The 12,348-nt window shown below is 45.7% G+C and overlaps 1 protein-coding gene across 2 annotated transcripts in view; it reads left to right on the top strand.

The window, feature by feature from the left end:
• Positions 1–4,542, top strand: part of LOC131188210 (tropomyosin-like) — a 32,231-nt gene extending 27,689 nt beyond the window's left edge. Inside the window, exons 6-7 of one of the 2 annotated variants that reach the window (XM_058163302.1) lie at positions 2,606–2,687; positions 4,159–4,542. In XM_058163302.1, coding sequence (XP_058019285.1) covers positions 2,606–2,611 — 6 coding nt within the window. In that variant the 3' untranslated portion in view covers positions 2,612–2,687; positions 4,159–4,542. The remainder of the gene's footprint in view (positions 1–2,605; positions 2,688–4,158) is intronic. The other variant, XM_058163304.1, reaches the window with a different exon arrangement.
• The last annotated feature ends 7,806 nt before the right edge of the window (positions 4,543–12,348 follow it).

The raw sequence follows: 12,348 nt of genomic DNA, 5'->3' as shown, positions 1-12,348 counted from the left end.
ATTGAACAAAAATTGTACATGTTCACTTTCTGTTTAAACATGGGTGCATTGGAATTTAGTCAAGTTCTGAATATACTTATTTATTTGAGTTTTGTTTTCTAGGCTTTATTACTTTCTAAGTAACTCAAGGCAGCAAACATATCTAATGCTCCTCCCCTCCTACTTGCTCCACAAAAATAACTCTGTAGGTGAGTTGGCCTAAGAGAGAATGATTAGCTCAAAGTCACCCAGCTGGCTTTCATGCCTAAGGCAGAACTAGAACTCACAATTTCCTGGTTTCCTGACCAGTATCATACATTAAAGTTTTATCTTTTCAACGGTCCACGTACCATCCCAATTACCCCTAAACACAATTATTAGAACTCAGCAACAATGTTTTCCATCTTCAGTTGAGAGAAACAAATGTATACAGTTGGGGGTGTTTCAAATTCGTTGGATTGGATAGAGGTACCAGACCATAAGGCTGCTAACTTTTCAGGCAAGAATTTGGAAGTATGTTGCCATGGCCTTGTTCTGGGATTCTGCAAATTCCCAATGTACAGTGTCACAGAGTTGGAAGGGACCTTGGAGGTCTTCTAGTCTAACTGTCTGCTCAAGCAGGAAACCCTACGGGATTTTTTTTAAATGTTCAATCTCTTCTTAAAAACCTCCAGTGTTGAAGCATCCACAACTTCTAAAAACAAGTCATCCTACTAGTTAATGGTTCTCACTATCGGGAAATTTTTCCTTAGTTCTAAGTTGCTTCTCACCTTGATTAGTTTCCACCCATTGCTTCTTGTCCTTCCCTCAGGTGCTTTGGAGAATAGCTTGACTCCCTCTTCTTTGTGGCAGCCCAGAGGTGGGTTTCAGCAGGTTCTGACCAGTTCTGGAGAACCAGTAGCGGAAATTTTGAGTAGTTCAGAGAACCAGTAGTAAATATTCTGACTGTCCCTATTCCCATCTATTCTCAAGGCCTCCCAAGTGCCAGCTGATTGGGAGGGAATGGAGATTTTACAGTATCTTTCCCTTGCCATGCCCACCAAGCCATGCCCACCAAGCCACCCCATGCCCAAGCCACGCCCACAAAACCGGTAGTAAAATTTTTTGAAACCCAACATTGTGGCAGTCCCTTAGATATTGGAGCACTGCTATCATGTCACCCCGAGTCCTTGTTTTCATTAGATTAGCCATACCGTACTTAACAATGTGGTCACCACGCTATAAAAAAGATGTTGACACTCTAGAAAGAGTGCAGAGAAGAGCAACCAGGATGATTAGGGGACTGGAGCAGTGGTGGGTTATTACCAGTTCGCCCCAGTTCAGGCAAACTGGTAGCGGTGGCGGGAGGCTCTACCCACCCACCCAGATGTCATCAAATACGCTCTGCGCATGCGCAAGTGAACCGGTAGCAAAGGTAAGTAAAACCCCCCACTGGACTGGAGGCTAAAACATAGGATGAACGGTTACAGGAACTGGGCATGGCTAGTCTAGTGAAGAGAAGGACCAGGGGAGACATGATAGCAGTGTTCCAATATTTGAGGGGCTGCCACAGAGAGGAAGGGGTCAAACTATTTTTCAAGGCAACCAAAGGCCAGACGAGGAATAATGGATGCAAACTGAACAAGGTGAGATTCAACCTAGAAATAAGGAGAAATTTTCTGACAGTGAGAACAATCAACCAATGGAAAAGCTTGCCTTCAGAAGTTGTAGGAGCTTCATCACTGGAAGCTTTCAAGAAGAGACTGGACTGCCATCTATCAAAAATGGTGTAGGGCAGAGCTGTCAAACTCACATCATCATGGCAGTATCACGTCATGTATTGGGACTTTTTTCTCCTTTGCTAAACCGGGCATGGGCATGGCTACCGTGTGATGCATCCAGCCTGTAGGCTGGGAGTTTGACAGCCCTGGTGTAGGGTCTGCTTGGATGGGAGGTTGGACTAGATGACCTACCAGGTCCCTTCCAACTCTGTTAATCTGTTAATCTGTAATTTGTAATTTGTAATGTAGTTTACATTGTTGCTGGTTCCCTCTCCAAGAACTAACCAGGTCACTCCTTAGTCTTTTGGAATAGGCAAGGTTAGCTTAATACTTACAAGGTTGTCTGCAAGATGTGATCAAAAAGTCAAGATGGCAGCCAGAACAATGTGGTCAAACTTTCATTTTTTTAAAGTACTAGTATAGTAAAGGAACTAGCTGTTGAATGCACTGATTTAGAAAGTTACACTTCAGGGAAGGGGAGGAGATAAGGAGGGGATACAAAGCAATTATCCATGTAAAACAATGGTGGGTTTCACATTTTTTTACTACCGGTGCTGTGGGTGTGGCTTGGTGGGTGTGGCTTGGTGGACGTGGCAGGGGAAGGATACTGTAAAATCTCCATTCCCACCCCACTCCAGGGGAAGGTTACTGCAAAATCCCCATTTCCTCCCGATCAGCTGGGGCTCAGGAGGCAGAGAATAGATGGTGGCGGGGCCAGTCAGAATTTTTACTACCAGTAACCGGTTCTCCGAACTACTCAAAATTTCTGCTACCGGTTCTCCAGAACTGGTCAGAACCTGCTAAAACCCACCTCTGATGTAAAATGCTTACATGGAAATCTGATGGGGACTTCTCTCCTGCCTTAGATCTAATTCAACACCTTCTGGAGCAGGTCGGCAGCAAAACAACACAGTTGGCAGATGCAAAGCGTGAATTCCAGGAGGAACGGTAAGACCAACCAGATAAAACAGGATATGTTTACCTTAGTCTCCTTAAAAATACAAAGATTTGCTTGCTGGATTGGGTCAAAAATCCATCCGCCTTATGGTCAGATTTCCAGCAATGGTCATCCAGGCGCATCCAGCCCTTGGGCTGCCAGTTTGACACCTCTGCCTTAGACCAGAGGTTTCCAACCTTGGTCCCTTTAAGACTTTGGACTTCAACTCCCAGGGTCCCTCAGCCAGCAAAGCTGGCTGAGGAACTCTGGGAGTTGAAGTCCACCAGTCTTAAAGGGACCACGGTTAGAGACCCCTGCCTTAGACCATAGGAATATTCTGAAAAAAATGGACCACATGAAGGCAAGAACCCTTTGCAATTTGTATTCCCAGCAGTAATTTTGAGTTTTACTATCTTGAACGTGGCAATTCCATTTAGCCATTATATACATGAAGAACCCAAGTGCATCAGAAATAGTTAATTGAGTCTATTCTATCTGTAGTATTAAGGGAGGGACAGAGGGAGGAAGGGAAGAAGTCACTGCTTCATCCTAATGCTGTACAGTCTTCCTCAGGGCCTAACTGGTGTGTTGGACTACAACTCTCATAATTCCCAGCCAGTATGGCCAAAGTAAGACGTTAGAAGGAGCCTTCCGGGTGCCGCCTTCTGACGTTTCACATTGGAGTAAGAAATTCAACTCTCTACTGTATTTATAAAATTTAGCAATATGTATTAATTTCAAAGGAATAGAAAGTACAGAATCTGTCTTTTTTTTTCCAAGAGCTAGGATATTCAGAGAGATTTTGCCATACCAGCCATTTTGGCCTGACATTATGAAAGCTGTTGACTTTTCCTTCAAGTCTCCATTTCACAAAAGTTTTTCCACTCCCTGTAGCTTTGTGTTTCATTTTCCACTGACTTCATTGTTTCTTCTTTCAGCCATCCTCCTATTGTGTGAATACGCAAATCAGCTCTAACAGGAAGGAGGTTGGCAGTTCTTAGAAATTTATTTTGGCAACTATCAGAACTTCTCAAATTCACATCTGAGAAAATCGTCTGACACACTGGACATTTTCAAATATAGGCCCTAAATGGTGGATAGTTTAGGGTAGTGTTTCTCCACCTTAGCAACTTTAAGAAGGGTGGACTTCAACTCCCAGAATTCCCAAATCAGGAAAGCTGGCTGGGGAATTCTGGGAGTTGAAGTCCACCCATCTTAAAATTGCCAAGATTGAGAAACACTGGTTTAGTGGATTTTGTAAAACTGACCCTGGGGCTGGATTAGATTATCTCTAAACTCCCTTCCAGCTCATGCATTGGTTGGCTCCTCCTCCATTCCTAAAGCAGTAAGAACTTCCTTCATTTCTCTTCTCTGGTAGCTATTGCAAAAATAAATGCAGAATCTTGCTGGCAGTCACTTGAAGTCTGTGCCTTTACAGTGTTCACTTTCGAATCTAATTTGACCAATTATTTATTTCCCCAGAATCAATTTTGAGAAATATCGGCAAGAGGTTGCAAAGCAGAGACAAGAAAATGATATTCCATGCGACAAAGGCATCCTTAGTGATTTCAACCTGGTTTTTCTGCCCTTCATCCTTGCTGAACTTCTCCTCTTCCTATAGCTTGGTGGACAAGAGATGGACATTTCAGCCTTTTTTATCTGCACTTCCAGGGCGGACAATTGGTTTGGGGGATACTCCTCTGCTCTTCAAAGCTTTTCCAACTGTTGGAGGTGTGACTGTGGGTTCAAACGGCTCATCATCATTTTAACACTAAAACACTTTGTAGTCACTTAAGGGCCAGCATTTACCTGTCTCTCTTGCACTCCTGGAAAATAAAAACTTTTCATGGTATCTCATTTCTCCTGGTGGGTTTCCTATGTTTTGGTCTTGATATATACTGGAGTCTGTTACTGGATACAAAAAGTTGGGAAAGTTGTCAATGAAGTACAAAAATGCAGAAAACTATTAAGCATCAGGAAAATCAGTAGTTTCAGGCAGTTCAAATGAGTATAGCATCATGATGGTGGGCGAACCGATGGCACGCATGCCAGAGGTGGCACGCAGAGCCCTCTCTGTGGGCACGCGTGCTGTCGCCAGCTGCTCTTCCGGTTTCTAGCTAGCTGGTCTTCGCAGCTGCCAGAGTGCCAAAAAACAGACTACTTTTTGGGCCATTTTTGGGGCCGTTTACAGGCTGTTTTGGGGCCTGAAAATGGTCCGAAAATTGGCATAAAATGTGCAAAAAACAGGCATGCACGCACCGGCCAGCTGGTGTTCAGGTTTCCGGTGCTCTGGCACATGTGAAGACCAACTGGCTGTTGCACATACGTGTGCCGGAAACAAGAAGACAAGCGGGCCGGCACACTCCTGCGCACACACATGCACGCACGTTCTGGTTTGGGCACTCAGTGCCGAAAAGGTTCGCTATCACTGGTATAGAAATAGCACTTAGACTTACTCTATATACCGCTTTACAGTGCTTTACAGCCCTTTCTAAGTGATTTACAAAGTCAGCATCTGGATCCTCATTTTACTGACCTCGGAAGGATGGATGGCTGAATCAGCCTTGAGCCTGATAAGATTTGAACTGCAGGCAGCCAACAATCAGCAGAAGTAGCCTGCAGTACTGCACTCTAACCACTGCGCCACTGTAGCTCTTAAAGATTTATTGCAAACTTAAGCTCTTTACAAGAATCTGACCAACTAACGGTCAAAGGAAATGAGCGGGAGATAAGAGAGGCATTCAAGGTAGGTAGGACTTAGATCTCTTGTAGATGTACAAGGACTTGTGACTTATGATGCATTTGACCCCTCTTTCAGGCTAGCTTGGTCATCTCCTACAATAACATTGTTCATGGGCCATTGGCAAACTGTGGCTGAATTTGTGTCTACTATGTGATGCCAAAGGAGAGAGAGAGAGAATATGTGTGTTAGAGCTTGGGACATTTGCATATTGACTTCTAAGCAGGCAACAGGGACATGGGGGCACTGTTCCATCTCCAAATGTCTTGTATCTCATGCACTTTAGCACTGATGTTGTAACCTAGTTTGTAATGAAACATCTGCAAGAAAACCACCAAGCTCAGAGAGCACCAAGGACCTCTAAGTTCAACCCTAAGCCAGCCCTTTGTAAGGCTTGGAAGCTGAATTTTGCCACTTGGAGATCCAGTTGCACAGCAGAATCTGTTCAATGGCCGCATTAAATATGGCTGAATATTCTGTATTTTGGCTGCTGATTACATTATATGGCTTTAATATGATATTTAATATGGCGTTTATGTTTTATATGCTCTTTCAATACATTTTGTCTATTGTTTGGGGTTGCATTTTAGCAGTTGTGAACTGTCCAAAGCATGGTGAAATGCTCCCGGTTTGGGCCAGATCACCTGATCCGGTAGCGATGGTGGCAGGTGGTTCAGAGAACCAGTAGCAAAAATCCCTGTCTCCCCCCATGCCCAGCTGAGCCGCGCAATCATCAGAGGTTTTTTTTAAAACTTTTAAAAGCTTTTTTTCTTCTGCCAAAAAAATGCTTTTAAAAGTAAAAAAAAAAAGCCTCTGATGAAAGTGCGGTTCAGCTGGGATCGTCAGAGCCTTTTAAAAGCATTTTTTCTACAACCTCTTCGGCCGAAGAAAAAATGCTTTTAAAAGTAAAAAAAAAGTTGGCCATGCCCACCCAGTCACATTACCCCACTACCGAGCCACGCCCACAGAACTGGTAGTAACAAATTTTACATTTCACCACTGGTCCAAAATCATATAGTTCAGATAGGCAGCTATACAAATGGATATAATATATAAATGAACCAGGACTACTTGGAATAGCTATAGAATACCAATACTTCAGGAGCTACGCTGTTGACGGTTTGTTTCCTGATTGTGGTTCCTTGTGACTCATTGTTGTTCTTATTTGCCTTTTCCAATCTGTAGGATGAAAGAAAGAAAAAAGTCAGCAAGAAACAATTATAAAACAATCCAATCAAGGGAGCTTAGAATCCAGTAAACAAGTATTAACCCTAAAACAACTAGCAACATTTTAAATGGTGTACTTTTTAAGCTGGAAAGATTTATCATTGGTATAGCCTCCTTGCCTTGTAGAATCTGGCTATCGGTCAGTTCTGCTTCAGCTCCAAGGTAGATCTATATCAGAGGCATCAAACTCAAGGCCGGCGGCTGGCAGATCTGACCCTCAGGGTTTCCCTGGTAACAACGAAGGACCGGCCCATGGTGCCTCTGTCAGTGAAAACAGGCTCCGGTTTTGGCTGCGACCGCCTCCTGCAACCCTCTGCCAGCAGATCTAGGGAGGGTAGTGTGCATTTTCACTGGCAGAACACTTGTTCCACCACAGGCACCCCCGATATGAGTGACATTGAGGAGGTCACACCCACCCCAGCCATGTCCAGCCACCTCCAAGGTCAAACACAACTCTGATGCAGCCTTCAATGGAATAGAATTTGACACCCCTGATCCAGTGGTGGGTTTCAAAAATTTTTACTACCGGTTCTGTGGGTGTGGCTTGCTGGGCGTGGCAGAGGAAGGATACTGTAAAATCTCCATTCCCTCCCTAATCCAGGGGAAGGTTACTGCAAAATCCCCATTTCCTCCTGATCAGCTGGGACTTGGGAGGCAGAGAATAGATGGGGGTGGGGCCAGTCAGAATTTTTACTACCAGTTCTCCAGACTACTCAAAATTTCCGGTTCTCCAGAACTGTTCAGAACCTGCTGAAACCCACCTCTGCCCTGATCTACAGGGTTACCAAACGAAAAGAGAACAATGTCCTCCTTTTTATTGTCATATCCTCTGTCCGGTAGTCATAGCCTTAAAATCAAATGGTGCCTGATTTTAAGAGCAGCTGTTCTCAATCTTTTGAGCCTGGAGGAACCCTTGAAACATTTTTCAAGCCTTGGGGGGAACCCACTGCACATTGAGGCTCAAATATAGGTCAGAAGTTACGAAATTATTATATTCATGCATAGGAGGCCTGTAAATATGCAATAACAAGTGTTCTTAAACTAAAGATAAAGAAACTTCTTCCTTTCCTCTGCCTCCTTCTCCGTATTCCAAGATGGCTTCCAGATCTCTTGCCCCTGCCCTGAGATGCTCACCTCCCTGTTTGCATGTGAATGGTCCCTGCCCCCACCCCCCACTTCCCTGTGCATGCACACTCTAGCACACCCTAGTGGGAAAACCCAGGATTGGAGATTTTTTTGTTTGGTCTCTGCTTTTTTTAAAATAAATCAAGATCTCCCAAGGAATTCTTAGAGACCTCTCACAGAAACCTAGGGTACCATATAACCCAGGTTGAGAAACCCGGTTTTAATATCCAACTGAGCATCTTTTCCCAGGGTAAAATTAATAAGCATCACCTGAAATTGATAAGACCTTAATAAATTGCACACTGAAGCCTTTTCCTCACAACCCACTCCAGCACCCTAGGCCAGGGGTTTCAAACTCGTGGCCCACTCGTGGGCCGGATGCGTCATGTGCTGGCCATGCCCACCCCTGGTTTAGCAAAGGTGAAAAAAGTCGCAATATGTCACGTGACGCCACAAGTATAACACCCCTGCCCTAGGTCAACAACTCCTACTAGCAGGGTTTTTTTTCAGGGTGTTCCAGTGGTGGGATTCAATTTTTTTCACTATGGGCATGGCTTGTTGGGCGTGGCTTGCTGGGCATGGCAGGGGAAGGATACTGTAAAATCTCCATTCCCTCCCAATCAGCTGGCACTTGGGAGGCCTTGAGAATAGATGGGGACAGGGACAGTCAGAATATTTACTACTGGAGAAACTAATTCTCCCCACCTTTGTCAATGGGCCATCATCATCTGCAACATAATAGGACTCATCTAGCAACAGAAACTCACCGCATGGCACCTGGGAAGATTACATCAGCCAGCAAGGCTAGCTAAGACCCCCACCCCCTGGGAGTCTGACAACCAATCAGGGTACTCTTCCTGTACCCCAGAAAGTTCAAAGCTCAGAAAAAGCATAAAGCCAGGGAGTGCACAGGATCTCATCCCTTTTTCTGTTCAGGAACTCAAGCCATGTGATCCTGACCACCATTAAACCATCTTTCCAAGCAGCCTCCATGTTTCCAGTGTCTTTGTCCCCACTTGGAACTGAACCGAGATGGATATTTCTTCCAACAGGACACACAAGGAATTTTTCATGGTGCATATGCTCTCAGTGTACATAAAAGAAAAGAGACCTCCATCAAGGTACAACATTTACAACAGAAATGATGTCATAGGCTACAATGTAACATTTAATGGAACTCTTCATTCTATTCTTTTACCCTTTTTCTGATTTTTTTCCCCTTTACTTATTATGTTATTTCATGTTGTTGGAAGAAATATCCATCTGGGTTCAGTTCCAAGTGGGGACAAAGACACTGGAAACATGGAGGCTGCTTGGAAAGATGGTTTAATGGTGGTCAGGATCACATGGCTTGAGATCCTGAACAGAAAAGGCCCGAGATCCTGTGTGCTCCCTGGTTTTATGATTTTTCTGAGCTTTGACCTTTCTGGGGCACAGGAAGAGTATCCTGATTGGTTGTCAGACTCCCAGGGGGTGGGGGTCTTAGCTAGCCTTGCTGGCTGTCTCTCAAGCTTGCTTGAGCCTTGCCATGTGGTGAGTTTCAGTTGTATTGTGTTGCAAATCATGGGGGGATTGAGTGAGCTTGGTTGAAGCCTTAATTGCCCATTGACAAAGGTGGGGAGAATGAGTGAGCTTAGCTGAGGCTTTTAATGGCCCATTGACAAAGGTGGGGGGGAGTCAGGAAGTTGCAGGGAGCTCCTTTGTCTTTAAAATATGTTTCTCCATTTCTCATCCAGGAAGGTATAATATTCCTTCCTGAAGGTATAATATATTCCTTCCTGAATATTTCATTCTTCTAGGAGGGGGGTGGGTGCTAAATTCCTACAATGTTCTCTGTAAAACTTTAAAATATTTTAAAAGAGGCATAAATTGGGTGGAGGCCGCTTAGACTTGTACCAACTGAAATATTACAGCAGCCTATGCAATATACAGCATAATAAACTCTTGCCATTGTGAATCATTATTATGGCATCCTCTGCTGTGTGAATCTAATTGTTTTGTACAGTAATCCATAGTTTTGTCACTATGCTTGAACTTGGTCTGCAAGAAAGAAATGTAGGAGACAGAAACTGGGGAGAAATATAAACCATGGGAAATAAATAATTAGTGTGATAAATGAAGCTCACACTCAAATTGTTGGGAATAACAAAGCGTTTTTTTAGAACTGTAGGAATTTAGCACCCACCCCCCTCCTAGAAGAATGAAATATTTTAGAAAATATTTAAAAAGGCAGAATATATTTCCCTGGATGAGAAATGGAGAAACATGTTTTAAAGACAAAGCAGCTTCCTGACTCCCCCCCCCACCTTTGTCAATGGGTCAAAGGTAGAAACTCATTCTCCTCACCTTTGTCAATGGGCCATCATCATCTGCAACATAATAGAACCCATCTAGCAACAGAAACTCACCACATGACACCTGGGAAGATTACATCAGCCAGCAAGGCTAGCTAAGACCCCCACCCCCTGGGAGTCTGACAGCCAATCAGGGTACTCTTCTTGTGCCTCAGGAAGTTCAAAGCTCAGAAAAAGCATAAAGCCAGGGAGCACACAGGATCTCAGCCCTTTTCTGTTCAGGAACTCGAGCCATGTGATCCTGGCCACCATTAAACCATCTTTCCAAGCAGCCTCCATGCTTCCAGTGTCTTTGTCCTCACTTGGAACTGAACCCAGATGGATATTTCTTCCAACAGGGAAAAAGGCTTTTCCTTGGGCTGTGTATTCCCAGACCCACAAATATAGCCAACCTCCCCCTTACTATCTTCAGTTGTATAGTATGAATTTAGCACTTTATGCGGTTCATAAATACCACCTTCTGGAATAGCGTGGAGTAAACCAAGGACTACAGCGTAGTCCAGCGCTTCCCACACCTGGATAAATTATTCCAAATGGTCTAGAAGGGGTGTGTGTGTTTCCTTTAGAGCCGGGGTCTTCAACCTTGGCAACTTTAAATCTGGAAGTTGAAGTCCGCCAGGCTTAAAGTTGCCAAGGTTGAACACCCCTGCTTTAGAGAATGATACACAGCCCATCACCCAATCACAACAGCGACTTTCTGGCAAGCGGTTTGGGATAACGAACGAAGGAAAACTTCCGAAAATCCCGTCCTAGCCAGCTGCTGAAAGGCAAGCCCGCTTTAGCAACGGGAGTAACACCTGGACAAACCAATAAGAGGCGAGGAAGGGAAACGCCGCCGGCGCTTCTCTCTGAAGCCGGCGGTTCGCGGGAGGCGGACCTTTGACCAAAGCTCCGGCAGGACTTCATTTCCCAGAAGCAATTGCGGCCGGCTCCAGTCCATCTCAATCTCTCTCTCTCTCCCTCCCTCCCTTTCGGCTCAGGTAGCAGGTGGGCGGGAGAGCTGGGAGTGGTTGCAGCTGCGGGCGCTTTGCGCTTAAATCGCCAGGAGCGCCTCTCCGCTGCGCTTGGTTGGGCGTTTTTTTGTTGCGGCTCCGCTGAGGAGGAGGAGGAGGAGGAGGAGAAGAAGAAGAAGTTGTTTCTGGGGGCGCGGAGACCCGAGGTTCTGGGAAGAGAACGGAAACCAAGGTCCACTTCTACAGGCGTTCCCCGGGAAGCCTTTTTGCCCACGAGCCGCCCTTCTCCTGCTCTTTGCGGACGGTCTCGGAGGCGGCGGAGAGCTGCTTTAAGCGGGTCGCCGCTTGCACTCCTCCTCTAGCAGGATTTTCAATTGAACGTGCTTGGGGCTTTTTTGGTTGTAATTCTACCGCCTTTCCGTCAAATCTGGCAATTTTGCGGGGTGTGTGTGTGAGGTTCGTGGGGGGAGTTTCCTGGGGTCAAGGTCTAACATGCCTTTAACATGTCAGCCTCTTCTTTCTTTTGCCTGTCGGAAGACAGAAATCAAACCCAATGGGGATAAAAAGAGAGCCTCACCATGGCCTCTGATCCCAAGGGTCAAGGTCTGCTGTTTGGAGAAGTCCCCCCCAACCCCCCCAAAAAAACCCGCTAGTGCTTTTTAATCTGTTATTTTTTTTCCCCTTCTATTGACCGAAGGATTCCGTTCCAGTCCCGCGGTTGGCTAAGGGGACCCGCCGGGGATCGGCCACCCAAACCAGCCATGGCCACGGAGGAGGAAGGAGGCCAGCCTGGATTCCGCTGGGATGCTTGGAAGCCGTGGGCCGCCCTTTCCATAGCCGAGTTTGCTATCATCCTCATTTTAGCGGCCGGACTAGCGCGCTTGGTGATTCAACACGAAGGGGAGGACTGGCCGGATGGAGGCATGTTGTCCCCCTTGCAGAGAGCGAACCAAACCATCCAAGTGACCGCGAAGCGCTGGGAATCGTGTCGAAATCACACGGTAGGTGTGTGGTGGTGGGGTTGTGATTGCCGGGGTGGGGTGGGAGTCGGGGAAGGGAGCGGATCCCGGACTTCTGCAGCCCCAAAGGAACGCGGCTTTAAGAAAGCGAATTGCGCTCCCATTGTGTCTATTCTATGTACCGTAAGCCAAGTTTCGATTTCGTTTTCCCAAACTCCGGCCGAGGTGCGTTATGATGCGCCCAGCTAAATTAACTGAGCGTCTGAATACAGCTGTCGCCACTTATTCTCGACACCGGAACAAATTTGGCTTTT

The sequence above is a fragment of the Ahaetulla prasina genome, chromosome 1 (genome assembly GCF_028640845.1).
Source record: "Ahaetulla prasina isolate Xishuangbanna chromosome 1, ASM2864084v1, whole genome shotgun sequence".
In the NCBI taxonomy this organism is placed as follows: domain Eukaryota; kingdom Metazoa; phylum Chordata; class Lepidosauria; order Squamata; family Colubridae; genus Ahaetulla; species Ahaetulla prasina.
Note: the sequence above shows the minus strand (reverse complement) of the source record. Positions and strands in the feature narration are given on the sequence as shown.